The sequence below is a fragment of the Heteronotia binoei genome, chromosome 2, assembly GCF_032191835.1.
Source record: "Heteronotia binoei isolate CCM8104 ecotype False Entrance Well chromosome 2, APGP_CSIRO_Hbin_v1, whole genome shotgun sequence".
Taxonomy (NCBI): domain Eukaryota; kingdom Metazoa; phylum Chordata; class Lepidosauria; order Squamata; family Gekkonidae; genus Heteronotia; species Heteronotia binoei.
The window spans coordinates 55,558-77,328 of NC_083224.1; the positions used below are offsets into that span (position 1 = coordinate 55,558).

Consider the following 21,771-nt stretch of genomic DNA (forward strand, 5'->3'; position numbering starts at 1 on the left):
GTTGTGGGGGACGAAGATAAAGGAGATTGTGAGCCACTCTGAGACTCTTCGGAGTGGAGGGTGGGATATAAATCCAACTTCTTCTTCTCAGGAGAAGGCCTTGGCCTCTCTGCCCTGTTGTTGGCAAAGGAACTGGCTGGCCTCTGTGTGAGACAGGAGGCTGGACTAGATGGACCAGGGGAGGGATGGTGGCTCAGTGGTAGAGCATCTGCTTGGTAAGCAGAAGGTCCCAGGTTCAATCCCTGGCATCTCCAAAAAAGGGTCCAGGCAAAGTGGTGTGAAAAACCTCAGCTTGAGACCCTGGAGAGCCGCTGCCAGTCTGAGTAGACAATACTGACTTCGATGGACTAGGGGTCTGATTCAGTAGAAGGCAGCTTCATATGTTCATATAACTGTCACTGGTCTGATCCAGCAGGGCTCTTCTGAGGTTCTTCTCAGAGGAAGGTCTTGGCCTCTCTGCCCTGTTGTTGCCCTCCAGAGGAACTGGCTGGCCCCTGTGTGAGACAGGAGGCTGGACTAGATGGACCCTCCATGGTCTGATCCAGCAGGGCTCTTCTGATGTTCTTCTCAGGGGAAGGCCTCGGCCTCTCTGCCCAGATGTTGGCCCCCCAGAGGAACTGGCTGGCCACTGTGTGAGACAGGAGGCTGGACTAGATGGACCGTCACTGGTCTGATCCAGCAGGGCTCTCCTGATATTCTTCTCAGGGCGAGGCCTTGACCTCTTTGCCCTGAGTGAATGGCAGGGCTCTTCTGATGTTCTTATTAAACCTCCATTTTCAAAGTAAGAAAAAGAGCAAGGACATGGTAGGCTCGTAGCCCTGCTCAGTTCTTACTTTTCCTCAGTCTTCTCTGGTGAGGGAAACGGTGTTCAGAGTGACAAAAACACAACATATGATGAGGAAATGGAGTTGCAGTCTGGGAGCAGCGCAGAGGTGGTACATACCTAGGTTATTTAAATCATGGGTGGCCAAACTTGCTTAAAGGTAGAGTCGGATAGAATAAACATCAGAGGTTTGAGAGCTGCAAGACAAGAACATCAGATGTTGGAAGGAAGGAAAGCAAATAAACGGGGGGAGATAGGTGGAAAGTTAAAGCAACTTTAACTTTAAATGCATTCTCCAAGCCACCGACAGGCTTGGTTTGGAGAAGAGATTTAAAGAGAGAAATGCCTTCTACAAGTCGGCTGATAGAGTGGTGAGAGCCACGTGGTTCCCGAGCTGCATTTTGGCCCTCCCTGATTTAAATGAAATAAAGTCCTCAGGGCCAGATGAATTGCACCCAAGGGTACTAAACAACTTGCAGACAATGTCTAAGCCTCTGGCTATTATTTATGAGAATTCTTGGAGAACAGGTGAGGTGCCAAAAGATTGGAGCAGGCAAATGTTGTCTCCATCTTCAAGAAGGGGAAAAAGGAGCAGCTATGAACCTGCCAGCTTGACATCTATTCCTGGAAAAAATTTAGAATGAATCCTCAAACAGTCCTGGGACATTTACAGCACAATCCAGAGAGGGGGGGGGGGGGGTGCGGAAAGTCTCTTGGGAGCAGACGAGCCGCTATGTGGGCACAGGAAGGGTTTGCGCTGACATACGACTGGCGCCACCACAGCGGGAGGGATTAAAGTGGGCGGGGGGCCGTCTGAGCGCCACTCAGCCCGAGGGCAGCGGTGCCTGAGGGCTGTGCCCAAGCGTGGGCGGAAGTGAGGCAGAGCGTGGCGTTCAGGCAAAGGGGGTGGAGTTGGGGGCATTGCCAGGCTTAGGCAGCTTCCTGAGCAGTTTGGCCTATGACACCCCCCCCCCCAGAGAGGCGCAATTTTATGCCTGCAAAAACAGTGGTGTGCCCCATAGGCACTCGTTGAAAGGTTGCCTCCGCCGCTGTGGAAGCTCGCAAACCCCTTAGGGAGCGCCATGATTGCCTCACCAATCCCCTCGCATCCTGGCCTGGAGAGCCCCCTCCCCGGCACTCCATCGCAGTCTCCCCCCTCCTAGAAATACTTCTTTTCTGCCTCGCACAACTCAGTTGTTAGGGAGAGGAGCATGTGGGGGGAAGACCTGCTGGCGAGCTCCCGGTCATACAGACTTAGAGTGAAGGACAGGCAGGCACGTTGGTGACAGGTTTTGCACCTTGCAGTTGCTTTGATAGTATCTTTGACTTGCAAGGGGGAGAGAGAAGTCTCTCCCCTGGGGCTAACTGCTCTTGTTTCCAGGTCTCCACAGGTTCCGGGCTCCCGGAGGCTCTGCATGCGAGGACTGTCGCCCATGGCTGGGTAAATTCCACAGTCTCACCCCCCCAGCCTCCCCCTCCCTTCGCTCTCGACCTCTCAGTGTGTGAGCGTCTCTGGCACTTGAACCAGGCAGTGGGCTCTGGCAGGGAGCATCCTCTGCGCTACCGCCTGCTCCCTTCCCTTGGTCTGCCCTCTGCTGAGTTCCCAACCCCTGGCAGGGCACAGAGTATGTGTGTGTGTGTGGCAGCTGCCCTGTTGTGGGGGGTTGGGTCAGAGACTGTCCCTTTAAGAACATAAGAGAAGCCATGTTAGATCAGGCCAATGGCCCATCCACTCCAACACTCTGTGTCACATAAGAGAAGCACTGTTGGATCAGGCCAGTGGCCCCTCCAGTCCAGCACTCTGTGTCACATAAAAACATAAGAGAAGCCCTGTTGGATCAGGCCAATGGCCCATCCAGTCCAACACTCTGTGTCACATAAGAACATAAGAGAAGCCATGTTAGATCAGGCCAATGGCCCATTCACTCCAACATTCTGTGTCACACAGTGGCCAAAAAAAAATTATATATATACACACACACACACTGTGGCTAATAGCCACTGATGGACCTCTGCTCCATATTTTTATCTAAACCCCTCTTGAAGGTGGCTATGCTTGTGGCTGCCACCACCTCCTGTGGCAGTGAATTCCACATGTTAATCACCCTTTGGGTGAAGAAGTACTTCGTTTTATCCGTTTTAACCTGTCTGTTCAGCAAATTTAAGAGAGCGCCTGGCTGAACGCAGCCCACTCTTCCAGCCGCCCCCCCTGCAGGTGCTCTTGATCTCTATCACCATTTTGCAGGTGGGACTCCAACACAGAGGCTTCCGTGTGTGCTGCTCCACCGCCCCCCCCCCACTCCCTCAGCTACTTCTGCCCGCTGCTCGGAATGGAGCCCTTCCCACGGTGAGACTGCCCAGTACGTGCCAGGGAGACTGTTGCACTCTGTTCTGGAAAAATCAAGTCTGAGCTGTGCCCTCTGTTGTCTCTCCCGCTTGACATCTGCTGCATGTTCCCTGGGCAACCGCCCCCCCCCCCCGTCAGTGGCCTCTCCAAGGGAATACCTGGGAGGTGGGCAGACTTGGTTTTTTGGGGGGGGAGGTCTATGAGTCGCCACGCTGCCCCCCGCGTGGCTGGACAAGGGAGGGGTGTGCCGCCCCTCAGCCTGCCCAGGCTGACAGCCTACCTGACCCCACAGGGTTGTTGTGCTCAGGGCACTAAGAGGGGGCTGATGAAGTGGACTCAGAGTTCTGCGGCTGATGTACTCACACTCTGAGTCCTGTGGCCCCCGGGGGAGGTGTTCCGTGCACACGGCAGGGGGTGTCAGGGCAGCACAGGGGGTCTCTGGGTGGGGGGGTGTCTGCTGCTGGGCTGCTCACTCCCAGACACACATTCCAGCCGCTGTCTATGACAGCGAACTCCTGCACTTGGTACTTCCTGCTTTTTTGCCTGCCATTGGCAGAGTCTCTGACAGCGGGAGGGTGTGAAGGGATTGACAGCTTCTCCATGGTCCCATGCGGGCCTGTCTCACCCCCACTTCGCCACCAAGCCAGGCTCCTCTTGCGCGCATGCCCAGCCTCACTCCTGGTCCCTCCCCGTGTTGGTGGGCCGTCTCTCCTTTGCCTGTGATGGTCTGCCCATCATTGGCTCCGTTTTCTGTTTGGGGCGGGTTGGGGATGGCTGTCAGCCTCTCTGGGGCTGCCTCTACCCATCCCTGACTGTCATGAGCCACAGCGCATGCGCCAGGACTGGCCAATGAGGGGTGGAGGGTGGGCTGGCCCTCCCCTCTGGCTGCCTCCGCCTCTTTTCCGTGCCTCCATGTTGCCATACCAACCATCTCCCTGATGGCAAGCTACGCCTCTCCCCTCCCCACGCGCCAGCGTGCTGAAGTCCTCAGGAAGTCTACTAGTGGCGCGGCAGCTACACCGTGGCCGGCCGCCCCTTATCTCTGGATTGTGCTGCCCAAAAGGATGGATGATTCCTAAGAGTCAGCATGAGTTTCTCAAGTCATGTCAGACTAACCTCATCTCTTTTTTTGAGAAAAAATATTACCTTGCTGGATCAGGGGAATGCTGTGGACATCGTTTATCTTAGAATCACAGTGTTATAAGGGACCTCCAGGGTCATCTAGTCCAGCCCCCTTCATTTCAGTAAGGCTTTTGATAAGGTTCTTGTTGGCAAATTGGTAAAATGTGGTTTGGATCCTATTTCTGTAAGGTGGATCCATAACTGGTTGACAGATCACACCCAAAGAGTGCTTGTGAATGGTTCTTCATCCTCTTGGAGAGCAGTGACAAGTGGAGTACCTCATGGATCTGTCCTGGTGCCTGTTTTGTTTAATGTCTTTATAAATGATCTGGATGAAAGACAGAAGAAATGCTTATTAAATGTGCAGATTATGTTAAATTGGGAGAGGTAGCAAATATGATAGTCAGGATGAAGGAAAATCTTGCCAGGCTGGAAAACGGCTGAAACAAACTGAATTTTATCAGGGATAAATGTAAAGTTCTGCATTTAGGTAGGAAAAATCCAATGCATGGTTATAGGATGGGGGAGATGCAGTAGCATGTACAAAAAGGATCTAGGGGTCTTAGTGGACCATACGCTGAACATGAGTCAACGGTGTGATGCGGTGGCTAAAAAGGCAAATGCAATTTTGGGCTGTATCAACAGAAGTCTAGTGTCCAGACCATGTGAAGTGATGATATTGCTTTACTTTGCTCTGGTAAGACCTCACCTGGAGTATTGTGTTCAATTTGGGCACCACATTTTAAGAAGGATATAGACAAGCTGGAACGGGTTCAGAGGAGGGCAACGAAGATGGTGAGGAGTCTGGAGATCGAGTCCTATGAGGAAAGGTTGAAGGAGCTGCCTGAAGAGGAGGCAGCTGAGAGGTGACAGGATCACCATCTTCAAGTACTTGAAAGACCTTTCAATATAGAGCAGGGGTGGCCAGTGGTAGCTCTCCAGATGTTTTTGCCTACAACTCCCATCAGCCACAGCCATTGGCCATGCTGGCTGGGGCTGATGGGAGTTGTAGGCAAAAAGCATCTGGAGAGCTACCGTTGGCCACCCGATATAGAGGATGGTTTTCTGTTGCCCCAGAAGGTCAGATCAGAACCAACAGGTTGAAATTTAATCAGATGAGTTTTTGACTAAACATGAGGAAGAACTTCCTGACCATTAGAGTGGTTCCTCAGTGGAACAGGCTTCCTCCTCAGGGGGTGGTGGGCTCGCCTTTCTTTGGAGGTTTTTCAGCAGAGGCCAGATGGCCCTCTGACAGCAATGCTCATTCTGTGAACTGAGGCAGATCACAAGAACAGTGCAGGAAGTGTTGCGTCAGTGCTTGTTTTTTGTGGCCCAGGAAAATGCTGTTCACCACTTTGGGGTCAGACAGCCATTTTCTCCATGCAAGTTTGGCCAAGGATTCTGGAGGGTGGTTGTTGTTTTTGCCATCTTCTGGGCATGAAGCAGGGGTCACTGTTGGTGCGTGTGTGTGGGAGGTCTTTGTGAGTTTCCTGCATTGTGCTGGGGGTTGGGCTAGATGACCCTGGAGGTCCCTTCCAACTCTATGATTCTGAGCAGCTGCATCACAGTCTCCAGCAAAGGGCCTCTCCCCCAGGCGGATCTGCCGGAGCATCATGCCATGTCTGTGAGAGCTATTGCTGCAGAACCATGTCCATTGTCCTGTGTTTCTGCGTAGTCCCTGCAGTGAGCCCTCCAAGAAGAGACAGGCCACAACGAATGGCCTGGTACCAACCAGTACTGAGCTTGTTCTAAGGCCCAATAGCTGCAGTACCCAGGGTGCATCTAGTTCAGGGTTTCCCAAACCTTTTGAGCACCTTTGGAGTTCGGATACAGGGCAGTCAGCACAGCCACAAAATGGCCACCGCAGGAGGTGCAGCAAAGTACAGAATGCCCACCGAAGAGCCACAGAGGAAGCCCAAGTGCAGGAGAAAAAATAAGCAGGACAGAAGAGTGAGAGACTGTAAAGCCAACACTACTGTGGAAACAAGGCTACTTCAGTCTCCACAGCCCACCAGAAGCCCTGCTGGGTCCCACTCACCGTCTGAAAGCGCTTGGTGGGCTGGCATCAGGGCACCCTCCAGAGGACCCCTGATCTAGCTGCACTACTGTGGGGTGCCAGCTCCCCCCCATCCACCCCCCAGTATGGTTATGGGTGGAGACACCAGGCCCTAAGGAAGGGTCACTCAGAATTGGGAGCATCCTTCCTTTCACCGTCCATAATAAAAATCTTGCGGCAGATCTTGAGAGGTGGAGAGAAATAATGGAGCTGATTGAAATGGAAAATGTCGCCATCCTGGGCTACTCCTGTGTCCAAATCATGCTGCAGAAAGGCGGTTTCTGGGTTGCATGAACAGCAGCTGGGTCAGGCGGGCAGATGTCGCAACTCTAGGCTGATTGTGAGTGGGGCTGAAGACGCAGATGCTGTTGCACTGACGGAGAGTGGTGCCAGTGCTGTTAAGTCCATGCGGACATCTTGAAGACATCTGGCTTCAAAAAAGGGAACTCTCTGAAAAGGAGAAGGTGACTTAGAAGGAAGTGAAATGGGAGAATTAAGAGAGTCCGATTCCTCCTGAATACGTGGAAAATATTTCAAGCTACATTAATCAAAATAGAATACAGATCCAAAGTCAGGAGAGGTACCATCAAATCTAAAATGAAACAAACCAACTTTTTTGGGGGGGGATTGAAATATATTAGCATATAGGTGGAGCAGAAAAAATATAAAATGAATTAAACAAAAGAGATCAATTCATTATACAGAGCAGTTGAAAAAAAACCCACATTTAAAAACACAGGGCTTGAATTCAGCCTCTAGACGGAAAGCCCCTGGATGTAAGCAGTCTGCAATATACAATATATAAAAAACACAGATATCCTAAAGTTGAGAGTGTACAAACAAGGCCACAATCAAGACCAATCCCTTTTGGCTCTGTGGGCACAAGCCAGACACACCAAGTGCAAGTGTCGAGACACTAATCACCAAACTAGGTTTTGATTGGTCCACGTTTTATTCACATTTTATTCCTTATTAAGAGCATGTTGTGAGATTTTCTTGCTCACACATAAATAATGCAGGGTTGCAAATCTCATGCAGGCCCCCCATCTCCTGAGAGAAGGAACAGCCGTGACCCAGCAGGCCAAGCCCGTGAGTTGCACCCACCCTGGGTGCTGCCTTGGCACTGCAGCCTCCTCCGGTGTCAGCAAACTGAGGTCACTGTCCCTGCAGTACACCCTCCCCCGCCTCCTAGAATCTGGCCTCCTCCCCCCACCCACAATGGCCCTGCCACAAGTGCTGGCTGCGACCCCCCCCCCCCCCCCGTGTCTGACAGAGAGGCTGGCAGCCCCTTGGCAGAGAGCCCTCCTGGAGTGAGTGGGCAGGGCCACAGGGGACTCTGCTCTGCAGTTGCCAGCTCCCTGCTCCCCCCTGAATGGTTATGGGTGGAGGTGCCAGGCAGGCCATGGAGAAGGTCTCAGGTGGGGGGGGGGGCTGTGGTGTGTCTCTGGGGGGTATCCTGACACATGGAGCCCTTCATGGTGTGTGTGTGTGTGTGGGGGGGACCACAAGCCCTGACTGGGGCCTCTCCACCATGGCTGCTGGTTTCCAATGCACACGTCCGCGGCCCTTTCTGACATGCCCAGGGAAATGGGGGTCAGGCAGCAACTTTCCTCCAGGCCAGTTTGGGGATGTATGGGGTGGGGAGGTATTTGTGAATTCCTTGCTGGGGGCAGGACTCGATGGCCCCGGAGGAGGAAGGAGGCTGGGCGGAGAAGGGGTGCCGTGGGGCTGTTGCACTCGGAGCGCCCTCCTCCCCCCTCCTGCTGTCCCCCACTCCCTCCCTCCCTCCCCGGCCGGGCGCGGCACACGAGGGGGCGTTCCGAGGCGGCTCCAGAGGGGCGGGGTCTTCCTGGGAGAGCCCCGCCCCTCCGCTCAGGGGCGCATGCGTGTTCCCTCCTGCGGCCGCGGCGGTTTCTATGGAGGCCGGCTGGGGACAATCCCGAGCAAGATGGCGGCCGCTGTGAGTGGCGGCGGGGGCAGCAGCAGCAGCAACGGCGGGGCCGGCATGGAGGTGGACGCGGCCGGTGAGGAGGGCGGGCGGGCGGGGCGGGCGGGGCTGGGGGGCCGGTTCTCTCGCTCCCTCCCCAACCTCCCTCCCTCCCTGCAGGGTCGGCGCCGGGCGCGGCGGCGGTGATGGCCTCGGGCGTGACGGGCAGCGTGTCGGTGGCGCTCCACCCCCTCGTCATCCTCAACATCAGCGACCACTGGATCCGCATGCGCTCCCAGGAGGGCCGCCCCGTGCAAGGTGGGCCAGGGGGAGGGCGGGAGGGGGGGCCGGGAGAGGCGGGAGGGCGGCGGGAGGGGAGGCCGGGAGAGGCGGGAGGGGAGACCTGGCTGGGCAACCTCTCTCTCTCCCCCTCGGGCGCAGTGATCGGGGCGCTGATCGGGCGGCAGGAGGGGCGCAACATCGAGGTGATGAACTCCTTCGAGCTTCTCTCGCACACGGTGGAGGAGAACGTGGTGATCGACAAGGAGTACTACTACACCAAGGAGGAGCAGTGTGAGTAGTGGCAGGGAGGGGCCGGGGCAGAGGACGGGGGGGAGGGGAGCGCCGTCTGCAGCTCCCCCAACGCCCCTCTGCTTCTCTCTTCCATCTCCCCCCCCCCCCCCCCGCAGTTAAGCAGGTGTTCAAGGACCTGGAGTTCCTGGGCTGGTACACCACGGGGGGGCCCCCTGACCAGTCGGACATCCACGTCCACAAGCAGGTGAGCCTCTGCGACTGGGGTGGGAGCCCACTCCTCTTGGTGGCCTCTGATGGTGGTGCCCTCTCTTTCCTCAGGTGTGTGAGATCATTGAGAGCCCCCTCTTCCTCAAGCTGAACCCCATGACCAAGCACACAGATGTGAGTACCCACTCCTCTTCCCTCCTTGCAGCCAGTCCACCGTCTCTGTACCAGTGGGCAGGATCTCTGAGTGACCCGGGTGCTCTTTTTCCTCTTCCTTTCCAGCTGCCAGTTAGCGTCTTTGAGTCTGTGATCGACATCATCAATGGAGAGGTACTCCTCCCTGAAGGAATGGGCGACCTAGCGGGGGTGGGAGGGGCGGCCCTTGGCAGAGTCACTTCCTTGAACCCACAAGCAGGCAGAGTGGAGGTGGAAGGACTGGTGCTCCTTGGGGCACAGGTCCATCCCATTTCTGATGACATCAACTTGTCTCTCCCTCTTCCTTCCAGGCAACCATGTTGTTTGCTGAGCTGACGTACACGCTGGCAACAGAGGAGGCCGAGCGCATTGGGGTGGACCACGTGGCACGGATGACCGCAACAGGCAGCGGCGAGAACTCCACAGGTGAAAGAGGAAGGGGGCGATCTACCTGGGTTGGCTCCTTGTGGCAGAACCAGTAGATTGAAGGGGAGCGGCTGCAGATCGCAGTGCCCCTCATCGACTTTCTTTTTGTTTGACCCTGTAGTGGCAGAGCACCTCATTGCCCAGCACAGTGCTATAAAGATGCTTCACAGCCGTGTCAAACTCATCCTAGAATATGTCAAAGCGACCGAGACAGGTGAAGCGCCCGGCTGGAGTGGGCATGTGGTTTTGATCCAAGCTCTCCCTCTCTTGCCCTTTGGGGGCAAGTAGCAGTCTCTTCTGCAACATGCCTTCTCCCCGCTGTAGGTGAAATACCTTTCAACCACGAGATCTTGCGGGAGGCCTACGCCCTTTGCCACTGCCTGCCTGTGCTGAGCACAGACAAATTCAAGACAGACTTCTATGATGTGAGTGCGGGGGGGGGGGGGCAAGGGTGTACTTGTCATGCCGAAGGGAAAGGGGGGTTGAGAGTGAGAGAGACCCCTGGCAAAAGGAGAAGAGTCCATGGGAGCAGCATCGCTGGAGAGGTAGAAATAGTCATGCAGGAGGCAGTGGTGGTCAGGAGCTAATGCCCACCTGCTTGCCGGGGAATTAATCCTTCCTGTCACTCATTTCAATAGAGAAATTAGCCCTGGGCTTAGTTTTAAATGACAATATCAGTTACCACAGATGTGCAAAAAAAAAAAAAAGTACCTTTGGAAGGGAAAAAGTAGAGACACGATGGATAGTTGAGCTGGTTGTCCTGAATGCTGCCTTGAGAAACTTCACTGGTTTAGAAACAGGTTAAATAAATACCTTGGTTCACCCCTGCTGTGCCCCCTCCCCCTTTGACACAGGGATGTATTAGGCTATGCCCCATCCGTGCACCCCAATACTGTTCTTGTGGCTCTTTTCCAGCAATGCAATGATGTGGGTCTCATGACGTATCTGGGCACCATCACCAAGACCTGCAACACCATGAACCAGTTTGTGAACAAATTCAACATCCTCTATGACCGCCAGGGCATTGGCCGACGAATGCGGGGCCTCTTTTTCTGAGGTGTGCCAGCGTCCCCAAATAAAGCAGTTGCTGCAATGGGTGTGTGTTTTGTGGGCTTGTGTCTTTGCTGTTTGCAGGAGAGGGAAGAGCTCAGTGTCCCCCCCTCCCCTTCACAGCCTTCTCGGAAGCCGCTCTTCAGGGCAGAGTGTTTCTGGGCCCAGGTGACCGAGTGGCTCCAAGGGCAGCAGCCAGGCCTCTCCTCCCACGGGCACAAGTCACATCTGAACTAGACCCACCCTGTATTCTGCTGCTGTTGTCCAGCTGATGGGAATACTTCATGCGGTATTCAAGGTCTGCCAGTGCTTGGCCCTGGAATCTTTGGCATTTCCCATCCAAATCTTAACGGCCTTACCCTGCTGCGCTTCTGAGACTGGGTTACTCTCCTGGGAGCAGGGGTCACTGGTGTGTGTGTGTAGGGGGTTTCTTGCACTGTGCGGGGGATTGGACTAGATGACTCTGAAGCTCCCTTCCAACTCTATGATTATGTGGAGGAGGGGTGGCTGGTGGTCTTCAGGTTCCTGGCAACAGTCTAGCTTTGGACTTCCTGTTCCGAGAGACAGAAAGGGGGCCGGTCGCATCTCTTCCGGAGCTCAGGCTTTTCATCAAGTCCAATCTCTTCCATTGAGGCCAGAAACAGCTGCGCTTGCCTCTAGTCTAATAGCATGAAGACTGACCCACCACCCTTCGCTTCCCCGTTTTCCTTCCTCATGGGAGAGCCCTCAGTGCTGATTCTCTACACACACACCCCAGTCACCTCCCTGTCTTGCACTCTGCAGCTGGTCGGGCTGGCTGTGGTCAAAGCCTACAACATTGAGGAAAGGATTAAATACACTTATCTCAGTGACTCAAAACAAGGCAAGAAGAAAAGACTGGATTTATACCTATGAGAGCCAGTTTGGTGTAATGGTCAAGTGTGTGGATTCTTATCTGGGAGAACTGGGTTTGATTCCCCACTCTTCCACTTGCACCTGCTGGAATGGCCTTGGGTCAGCCAGAGCTCTCGCAGAGGCTGTCCTTGAAAGGGCAGCTGTGAGAGCCCTCAGCCCCACCCACTTCACAGGGTGTCTGTTGTGGTGGGGGGGGGAGATATAGGAGATTTTAAGCGGCTCTGAGTCTCTGATTCAGAGAGAAGGGTGGGGTATCAATCTGTAATTCTTCTCACCTTTCATCACTCAGAGTCTCCAAGCAGTTTATGATCTCCTTTCCCCACAACAGACTCCCTGGAAGATCAGTGGGGCTAAGAGAGCTCTTAGTGAAGTGCTCTTGAGACAACGGCTCTTAGAACTTGTGGCTGGCCCAAGGTCACACCAGCAGCTGCATGTGGAAAAGTGGGGGTCAAACCTGGTTCTCCAGATTAAGATTCCACACACAACCACTACATCAGACTGGCTCCCCCATTCCATAGTGAAGCCTAGAACTATGGATTAAGTGGCAATCTAGCCTATATCCTCACCCCCCTGGCCCTGCTTGGAGGGGGATGAACAGGAAAGAAGAGGGCTGCTTACAGGTTGTAGTTTCAGCTCCTTGCGGGGGGGGGGGGGCTGCACCCAAGGTCAACAGCAGGAAGCTCTTGGATGGAGCCTGGATTGGCTGAGGACTCCAAGGAAACACTAGAAATGTTGTCATGTGGCCCAGACCACCACTCAGCAATGCAAGTGAAGCGGAGAGCCAGACAGCCTCCTCTCTCTCTCTGCTGACTGCAGCTTCAGCTGCTCCCTTTGCCCGCTTCCCCTAAGGAGAGGCAGAAATGCCATGGACCATGTGGAACTTTATTGCAGGGGAAAAAGGGAAAGTTTTGAAAGTGGAAAGACTGGGAGAGCCCCTCCAGGGGAAGTTCACACGAACGTGAGGCGGGTCTTTTGCTGGTTCACCTGCCAAACATTCAGTTCTTCATAATCCTCCAGCGCAGCCTGGAACTGAGCAGGTGTGAAGCCCTTGGAAATGCAGCGCTGCTCAGCCTCTGCCAGGCGGATGGAGCAGACTCCCCCTGTTGGAAGCATTTCTCGGATGGCTGCAAAGATCAGCTCAGAAGGCTGCTGGGCTCTGGGGGAGGAAAGGGAAAGGGGGGGGTTAGTGCCTCCATCCAAGATCCAGGGGGAGGGAAGGCGGGAGGGGCCCCCCATCGCAGCACACCTGCTGGGCTGCCCCTTGTCAGCGAGAAGGGACTCTTTGGACATCTCCATCAAGCGCATGGCCTCGTTGACGTCCTCCTTCTCCACCACGTCCACGCGCCTCAGCCGTGCCTAGAAGGGGGAACAGCTGGATGAGGTGGAGCCCGGCAACCACCACTGTCCTGCTTCCCACCCCTGCTGACTCTAGCCTCCCAGCCAGTGGGTCAGCACCCCAAAGCCTTCTCGTTGCTCGCTTCTGTGCTTTGGAAAGCAAACTCTGGCCGGGGAACCGTCTCTTCCACGTCACACAGCAGCAGCTGGTGCTTTCTCTCCCCTGCATATAGAATCAGAGTGGGAAGGGAGCTCCAGGGTCAGCTTCTTAGAGGAGGGTGGGCAAAGGGTGGGATGCAAGCTCCACAGGCAAAGGCTGCGCACGCTGGATTATTGTTTACGTGGAGTTATAATGAGCCTTTAGTGCAGGGGTCCCCAAATCCTGGGCTGTGGACTGGGACTGGTCTGTGGCCTGTTAGCAACCCGGCTGTGAGTTGTATAATTATTTCATTATATATTACAATGTAGTAATAATAAGACGACAATGACATTGGATTTATATCCTGCCCTCCACTGTGAATCTCAGAATAGCTCGCATTCTCCTTTGTCTTCCTCCCCCACAACAGACACCCTGTGAGGTGGGTGGGGCTAAAAGAGCTCTCCCCAGAAGCTGCTCTTTCAGGGACAACTCTTGCAAGAGCTATGGCTGACCCAAGGCCATTCCAGCAGCTGCAAGTGAAGGAGCCGAAAATCAAACCCGATTCTCCCAGACAAAAGTCTGCACACTACCACACAATTGTATCATAAAGTGCACAACTGTATCATCCCAAAACCATCATGCCCCCCCCCCTTCTACAAAACCGGTCCCTGGTGCCAAAAAAGGTTGGGGACCACTGCTTTAGTGCAATGGTGGTGATTTTCTCCAAAACATCTGGTAACCACTGCAGAAAATAAGATGCTGAACTAGATGGGGGCCATGGCCATAGTTTGCCTAGAGCCTCCAAAACACCACACCAGAAAGGCTAGGAACCTTTTCGCTCCACATTAGAGGGGCTGCTGCTGGGCATTGCCTGCGTCTCTTCTCCAAAGCAGGCGCCTCCTCTCCCCCCACAGGCAGTGGCTGCTCCACGGAAGCTCAGCTAAATGGGGCAGAAACGTGCAACGGGCACTTCAGTTAGGGAACAGTGCCACCTTCTGCCTTCACACTGCTTGCACCTCCAGTGTGCATGTTTTCAGACCACCTCAGAGTCCAGATCTGTCCCCTGGAAACAACCAGTATGTGTAAGGGGGCTAGAGCAGCAGACAACAGCCAGGGAAAGCTGGGTTCAAATTTCCACTCAAGTTTATAGGCTGACTTTGGCCTACCTCTCAAAGTTGGTGTAACAGAATGGAGCAGCCCTCCCCTCCTGCTCCGGGCCCCGCTCACTCACCAGGGCCGTGGCCAGCCGCAAGATGCCCAGCAAGGTGCGGGCAGAGGTGTAAGTGGTGTCCTTGTTTGCCCAGGCCTCCTTCCGCATCTCCACGTAGGCCGCCGTGATGTAATCTGCCAGCGATTCTGGCACAGCCGGCTGCTTCCGCTTGCACATGGCTATGTAGCGCCTGTGGGGGGGCAGCAACAGGCCAGCCTGAAGAAGGGCTGGGGGGGAACCTCCCCCCTCCGGGCCTCTCACCCAGCCCCCCCCGTCCTCCCTGGGGGGGAGGTGTCCCACAGCTGCCTCACCTCATGAGGGCCATGTCCAGAGGCTGGAACTGGCTGGGCGGCTGCCGGTTGTGTTGATGCACGTAAGTGATGTGCTGGGCGAGCCTGCAAGAAACACAAGACGGGCTGTCAGCAAAGCAGCCCCAGAGAGCGCCCCGCCCAGCTCTAGCCGCCAAGCGTCTCCCTCACCGGAGGTCGTTGTCATGGTCGGGCCGGTCCTGGATCAGCCAGAGCAAGTCGAAGCGGGAGAGCAGGGCAGCTGGAAGCTGGAGGTTCTGCTCCAGGCTGCGCTTCGGATTGTAGCGGCCATAGGCTGGGTTGGCGGCTGCCAGGATGGCGCAACGGGCATTCAGCGTGGTCAGGATGCCTGCCTTGGCGATGGAAAGGGTCTGCTGCTCCATCACCTCGTGGATGGCTGTGCGGTCCGACTCCAACATCTTGTCAAACTCGTCAATGCAGCAGACGCCCTGGTCGGCCAGCACCAGCGCTCCTCCCTCCAGCGTCAGCTCCCCCGTCAGCGGGTCACGGAGCACCGCTGCGGTCAGCCCCACCCCCGAGGAGCCACGCCCTGTCGTGTACTGGCCTGCAGGGAGACAAGAGGTGGGGAAGAGATGGAGACACTCTCTTGGCAGGACTAGCTGACTCACTCTATGAGGAGGAAGCTCAGAGCCACCACAATCCCACCACCCCCCACCCCCCAAAAGGAGCAGAGGGAGCAGGCAAAAGGTGCTGGAATGCTTGTGAACCACAGAGGGTGGGAATGGGCAAGGATAAAAGTTGCCCCCCCCCCCCAGCTTGTTAGGGGCTCCTGGAAGTATCTGGTTGTCTGCTGGGAAGAAGAGACTGGATTTGTACCCTGCCCTTCACTACCTAATGGAGTCTCTGAGGGGCTTCCAATCACCTTTCCCTTCCCCTCCCCACAACAGACACCCTGCGAAGTAGGTGGAACTGAGAGAGCTCTGACAGAAACTGCTCTTGAACAGAACAGCTCTGTAAGAATTTGTGACTGACTCAAGGTCACACCAGCAGGTGCATGTGGAGCAGCGGTGAATAAAACCTGGTTCTCTCAGATAAGTCTGTGTGCTTAACCACTACACCAAACTGGCTCTCTGTGGGAAATGGGGATGCTGGACGAGATCCATTTGGCCCTGCCTCAAGGAAAAGCCGTTTTCCCTCCTTGACAAGCCCAAATAGCTCATGGGAGCAGCTCTTTGCCCCCACTCGGCCCACAGCAGGGCCCCCCTCCCACTCAAAGGCAGGGGAGGGGCACACAGCTCAGGGTGGTTCCTCCCTCCCTCCCCCCATGTGGTACTCACTGCGTGGTGCCAAGCGTGTGATGTAGGACAGCAGCTGGGACTTGGCCACGCCAGGGTCCCCCATCAGGCAAATGTTGATATTCCCTGGGACAGAGGTGTGGGGGGGGGGGCAGAGGCATGCTTGTTCAGTGCTGGACCCGAAGGCAAGCTTAGCCTTGCCTTGCAAACTCCTTCCTCCCCCCACCCCTGAAAGAAAGCAACTCCTTGCAGAAGAAGACTGCAGTTGAGATCTCTGCAGAGCCAGATGGGGTGGGGGCAGGGAGAGGGCAAAGCCAGGAAGAGACATGCACAGCTGCCTCGCAGAAAGCCAGACCCCTGTGGCTCCCAGGGTCTCTGTGCACAGCCTGGAAAGAGAAAGAGCCGGCTGTCACTCACCCCGTATCTTCATGCCCCGGGGGTTCTGGTCCACACCCCCCACCAGCAGAAGCAGCAAGGCCTTCTTGACATCTTCGTGGCCGTAGATTTCGGGGGCAATCGAGGCAGCCAGCTTGTCATAGAAGTCTTCCTCTGCAAGAGTCAGAGCCCCCAGAGCAAAAGGTATGGAGAAGGCAGCACCAACGGGAGCTTTGCTGCGTCCCCCACCCCAACAAGCTGCCCCCCATTAATGAGATGCAGGATCCCTGCAGGACGGCTGGAGAACCAACCAACCGTCCAGAGAAGAGCTTGGTCGGAGGAGACCGTGGTTCAGCTTGGGTGCAAAACCCTTTGCCTCCAGAAGGCCTCAGCAGACCCCGAGAGGCAGCGCTGCCCCCCTCTTCATCTTCAGCGCTTTATGAAGGCTTCTCCTGACAACAGCCACGCTCACTCCTTTGTCGCCTGATGAGGCCACGACTAGTCAGATTTCAGTAGTGGAGGAGGATGGGGGAAACAGCAGGCATGCGCAGAAGCCAGCACCCCAGACCACTTCTACATTCTGTGGTGAACCCATTCCTTCTCTCTCTCTCTCTCGGTCCTTACCATTTTGCTTTCAAGCGCCATCGTAATATTTCTCTACCCCGGCTGGGTCTTTCAGGCTCAAAGCTAACCGTTCTTCCTGGCTGCTCTCACCAGAGCCCCAGGATCCGCGGGAGTCTCCCATCGTCAACACTTGGAGGCCCCCATGTGCAAATTGGCTCCCCTGCCCCAGGTGATTTCCTCATTGATTTAAGGGTGCGTGCGGGGGGGGGGGGGTGGGCTGCGGAAGCCGAATGGCCATTCCTGCCCTCTTTGCAGGTCCTGAGGCGTGGGCACAGACAGAAAAGCAAATGCTCCACATGAACCAAAAGGCTTTTGACTAGCCTGAACTGCACCACGCTACATGTCTCTTGTATTCCAATCACTTGTATTTCTTTCATACGCCACTTTGTGTCTCAGCTGGAAAAAAGTGTGGCAAAAATAGGTTTGGAATAAAGAAGCATTTGAAAATCCAAACCCAGATAGCTGGATCACCTCCTCCATGCAAAGAAAGGAACGTTTCACCTGCGCATTCCTCCAATGCTGCACATTTACTGGGGGGGAGATGAGGGCAGTCGTCTCACCTGTAATCTGGCGCAGCTCTTCCTCCGTGAGCTCCTCCTCCCCCAGCCGCTCCTGCTCGTTTTTGCTCACACAAACAATGTGATGGGCCTCCAGGTACGTGTCGGAAAGAAGCCCCTGCCGGAGCAAGTGGTTCCTTCAGCTCAAGGCCCCAGAACCACAGCTGAGCCCCCCCCACTCCCCCCGCTGGTCCCTTGCCTACCTGCAGGAGCTGCCTGAAGCCCGTCTGTCGCACAGGAAGGAAAACCCCGGTGATGCTCACATGGTCACCCGGCTGCACGAGACGCGTGTTCTCTCCTTGCACGCTGACACTGATGGAGCGAGGCAAATTGCCTACAGGCACCTGGTCGCTCTGCAAGCAAGAAAGAGAAGAAAGGACAGCTTGTCCCGTCTGGTGGCCCCAAACCCCTCCTGCTCTGGCCGGAACACTTTGGGGTTGGTGGGCAGTCTGGGGGGAGGGGGTGGCAGCACAGCACCAGCCACAAGAAAAAGGGGCCCATTTGTCAATCTGCAGCTGTTCATCCGAGAGGTCACCAAGTTGGCCGTGGTTGTCAAGCATAGAATTCCACTAGTAATTAATTGTTTTAGGGTCCTCCATAAAGCTGGCCTGTGAAGTATCATGGAGGACCAAAGCCTATTAACGCTGTTATTTCTCCCCCTTCTTGCCTTATTGCTTGTAAAGGAGAATAGAGAGAAACTAAACTAACTTGAGAAAGAGTTATCAGCACCTTCCCATACATTCCTGTACTGGAGTGTAGAACATCTGGGGAAAGCAAGGAAGGAGTACTGATAATGCTGTGAGAATGTAAACATTTATGTGTTAGAGCGCATCCTTTGCCCCCACCCTTTGGAATCCTTTCAAGTAGGTCTTAAAAGTATTGTATCAATGTATCTTTAGCATCACTCTCAAAGCCTGTTCCAGGAGAAAATATCGGCCTATCGATGAACATAGTTTTGTATCAAACTTGACTCGTCATTGAACCCGCATGCTTGACAGTGGTTTGCACCCTGGCAGGAAGCACAGAAGGTCTAAGACCACCCCCTAATTTAAATTTTATTGTTCAAAACAGAATTGCATTACTGATGTTTTACCATGTTAATTAACGGACGGTAAGCAGTGGAGGACGGTAAGCAGTGGGGTGCCGCAGGGCTCGGTACTGGGTCCCATGCTCTTTAACTTGTTCATAAATGATTTAGAGTTGGGAGTGAGCAGTGAAGTGGCCAAATTTGCGGATGACACTAAATTGTTCAGGGTGGTGAGAACCAGAGAGGATTGTGAGGAACTCCAAAGGGATCTGTTGAGGCTGGGTGAGTGGGCGTCAATGTGGCAGATGCAGTTCAATGTGGCCAAGTGCAAAGTAATGCACATTGGGGCCAAGAATCCCAGCTACAAATACAAGTTGATGGGGTGTGAACTGGCAGAGACTGACTAAGAGAGAGATCTTGGGGTCGTGGTAGATAATTCAATGAAAATGTCAAGGCAGTGTGCGTTTGCAATAAAAAAGGCCAATGCCATGCTGGGAATTATTAGGAAGGGAATTGAAAACAAATCAGCCAGTATCATAATGCCTCTGTATAGATCAATGGTGCGGTCTCATTTGGAGTACTGTGTGCAGTTCTGGTCGCCGCACCTCAAAAAGGATATTATAGCATTGGAGAAAGTTCAGAAAAGGGCAACTAGAATGATTAAAGGGCTGGAAGACCTTCCCTATGAAGAAAGGTTGAAACGCTTAGGGCTCTTTAGCTTGGAGAAACGTCAACTGAGGGGTGACATGATAGAGGTTTACAAGATAATGCATGGGATGGAGAAAGTAGAGAAAGAAGTACTTTTCTCCCTTTCTCACAATACGAGAACTCGTGGGCATTCGATGAAATTGCTGAGGAGACAGGTTAAAACGGATAAAAGGAAGTACTTCTTCACCCAAAGGGTGATTAACATGTGGAATTCACTGCCACAGGAGGTGGTGGCGGCCACAAGCATGGCCACCTTCAAGAGGGGGTTAGATAAAAATATGGAGCAGAGGTCCATCAGTGGCTATTAGCCACAGTGTGTATGTGTGTGTGTATATATATATATATATATATATATATTTGGCCGCTGTGTGACACAGAATGTTGGACTGGATGGGCCATTGGCCTGATCTAACATGGCTTCTCTTATGTTCTTAACGGACACTTGATTATTTGCGATGTTTAGGCACTATCGCTCTCTAAATTATTAGTGGTGTAATTTTTTTGTGGTACTGAGATCTATTGCACCAAGAAATACATAATCTTTTTATTGGAACTTTATAATGTGACAACTTGCATTTGGTGCACAATTTGTCACTTGTTTTCTTTTTGTATCTGATGTTAAATTTTCAATAAAAATCTTTTTTAAAAAGGGAAAAGAAAAAAAATCCTAGGATGCTCATTTTGTGGGGCCAGCAGGAAAAGTGGGTGTCTACTGGAGAGACCCCAAAGGTTGGGTTTTCCAGCCCCCCTCCCCTGCTAATCACTTTCAAGCAATGGTTCAGGTTCTCTGTCCCAGCCTGAGGAAGAGAAACGCAGTTGCAGGAACTGTGATGCGTTTCTCCAGTTTTAACTCCATTTAGCAACTCAGCCATCTCCAGTTGCCTCCTTCTGTACCTGCTGATTTCATCCCCCGCTATCTGCTCTGACCAGCAAGGGCAGAGGTCTTTCGGGCTTCGCTCACTCAAGAGGCTTCACCTGGGATACGCTACATGCAAAGCGGTGGCTTCGATTACCTCACTTGTTTTTTATCCTTGAGAGAAGCAGCCGCTCCCAAAGTACAACGGCCACCTTCAAACCTTCCTCAGGTGCAACCGTGAGTGGCTGCAGTTTGGGATGGGAGCTCCAAGCAAGACAAGAGGCCTGAAAAGGAGCCCCGTGCTTCCTTCCAGGGCATGGCTGCACCCACTACTCACGTGCTCCTGGATCTTCAGTTCCTGGTACTTGATGAACTTGGAGCCACGGCTTTGCAGGTAGAGCCGCCCCCCAGCACGGTTCGTCTGGCACTCGCGACTCGGGCACATCAAGAGAGGCATGAAGGTAGGTGACTGGATCTGGAGGGAGGCAAGGCGTAGGGATGGGGAGGGGGATGGGGGAAGATCTCGGTGCCCCCCAACCCCAGCCCCGCCAGGGCCCCTCTGCTCACCGGCTGGTAGGTCTCTGCCCCGCACTGGTCACAGCTGTAGGTCGCAACCACCATGCGAGGCTTCACCTCAGAGGCACGGGTGACGATGCCGCGGACGGTCACCAGTTTGCCAATGGAGTCTGCCTTCACCTCGCGGATGACGCGGACCTTGGTGCCCGCCGGAGCCTTGAAGTAGAGCTCGCTGGGGAGGAGGAAAGAGGCCCGGCTGAGGAGGAGGAGCCCTGCAGGGGGCTGTTCCTGTCCTGGCCCTGCTATGCCACAAACGAGCTCCTGATGACAACCCCCCTTTCCCTCCCCTTCTGCCTGCTCACCTCCCTTCCCGCAGGCCAGCGGCCTGGATCGCCTTCCCTGCCTGCCTGCCTGCGGGGAGGGCCAGGCTCATGACCCCCCGCCCCCCCGTGTCTTTGGGCCTCCCGCCTGGCCAGCGATGGGGGGCTGCTGGGGGGCCGCTGGTAGGGGAGCCCCGCCTTCCTTCCCTCCCGCTCTCCCGCCCGGGAGGACTCACAAGCGGCGGAGGAGCTCGGGCGGGAAGTGGTTCTGGGGCGGGCGGGGCTGGGCGGGCTCGCGGGCGCGCCCCTCCAGGAGCAGCCGGTGCTCGATGTAGACGTCCAGCGCGTCCTTCTGGGCCACCTGCGGGCGGGGGGGGGAGCGTGAGTGGGGGGTGGGAGGGCGGGGCTCCCCCTCCCCTCCCCCCCCGTTCTCCCGGACTGACCTCCCGCTGGCGGAAGCGGGGCAGGAGGGCGGCGACGGCGTCGGCGAAGAGCCGCTGGTAGCGGGGGGCGTTCTCGGCGGCGGCTTCGGCCAGCGCCGGCTCCTCCTCGGCCACGTCCTCCAGGTCCACGTGCAGCGCCACCTCCTCCCGGTGGGCCAGCGCCTCCTGCGGGCGGGAGAGGAGAGGGCGGGAGGTGGCAGCGCGGGCGGGGGGGCGGCACCCCCCTCCCCGGGGCGGGTCTACTCACGAGGCGGCGGCGGTAGGGGAAGTCCTTGGGGGGCGTCCCGGCGGCGCTCTGGCGGTAGAAGCCCAGCAGGAAGCTCTCGGCCTTCTCTGCGGGAGGGAGGGAGGGGGGGAGTGAGAATGGCAGGGGGGGGTCTGGGGGGGTCTCCCGCCCTCCCTCCCGGCCTCCCTCCCGCCCGCACCTCTGTCCTCCGCGTAGTCGCCGCTCCGGCCGCGCGCTCCCGCCATCTTCCTCCTCCTTTTCCCGCCGCGAAAGTGGCGCGAAAGCGGCCGCCC

At 55.3% G+C, this 21,771-nt stretch overlaps 2 protein-coding genes across 3 annotated transcripts; one reads left to right on the forward strand and one right to left on the reverse strand.

Moving 5' to 3' along the window:
• Window positions 1-8,461: 8,461 nt before the first annotated feature.
• On the forward strand, window positions 8,462-10,727 carry COPS6 (COP9 signalosome subunit 6). The gene is made up of 9 exons (XM_060233164.1): window positions 8,462-8,593; window positions 8,717-8,848; window positions 8,965-9,053; window positions 9,128-9,190; window positions 9,296-9,343; window positions 9,520-9,634; window positions 9,756-9,848; window positions 9,959-10,059; window positions 10,550-10,727. Exons 1-9 carry the CDS (start codon window positions 8,482-8,484, stop codon window positions 10,688-10,690), a joined length of 894 nt encoding a protein of 297 aa, XP_060089147.1. The 5' UTR covers window positions 8,462-8,481; the 3' UTR covers window positions 10,691-10,727.
• A 1,712-nt stretch (window positions 10,728-12,439) lies between these two features.
• On the reverse strand, window positions 12,440-21,729 carry MCM7 (minichromosome maintenance complex component 7). 2 transcript variants are annotated; one of them, XM_060263721.1, is made up of 15 exons: window positions 21,678-21,729; window positions 21,500-21,585; window positions 21,253-21,417; window positions 21,046-21,170; window positions 20,541-20,721; window positions 20,311-20,448; window positions 17,586-17,735; window positions 17,386-17,500; window positions 16,244-16,375; window positions 15,869-15,952; window positions 14,742-15,135; window positions 14,574-14,657; window positions 14,284-14,452; window positions 12,823-12,934; window positions 12,440-12,732 (listed from the first exon to the last, which is right to left on the reverse strand). In XM_060263721.1, exons 1-15 carry the CDS (start codon window positions 21,721-21,723, stop codon window positions 12,527-12,529), a joined length of 2,187 nt encoding a protein of 728 aa, XP_060119704.1. In that variant the 5' UTR covers window positions 21,724-21,729; the 3' UTR covers window positions 12,440-12,526. The 2 variants fall into 2 exon arrangements, with proteins under 2 accessions (XP_060119704.1, XP_060119711.1); XM_060263728.1 differs by lacking the exon at window positions 21,678-21,729 and having other exon boundaries at window positions 12,440-12,734; window positions 12,825-12,934.
• Between the last annotated feature and the right edge of the window lie 42 nt (window positions 21,730-21,771).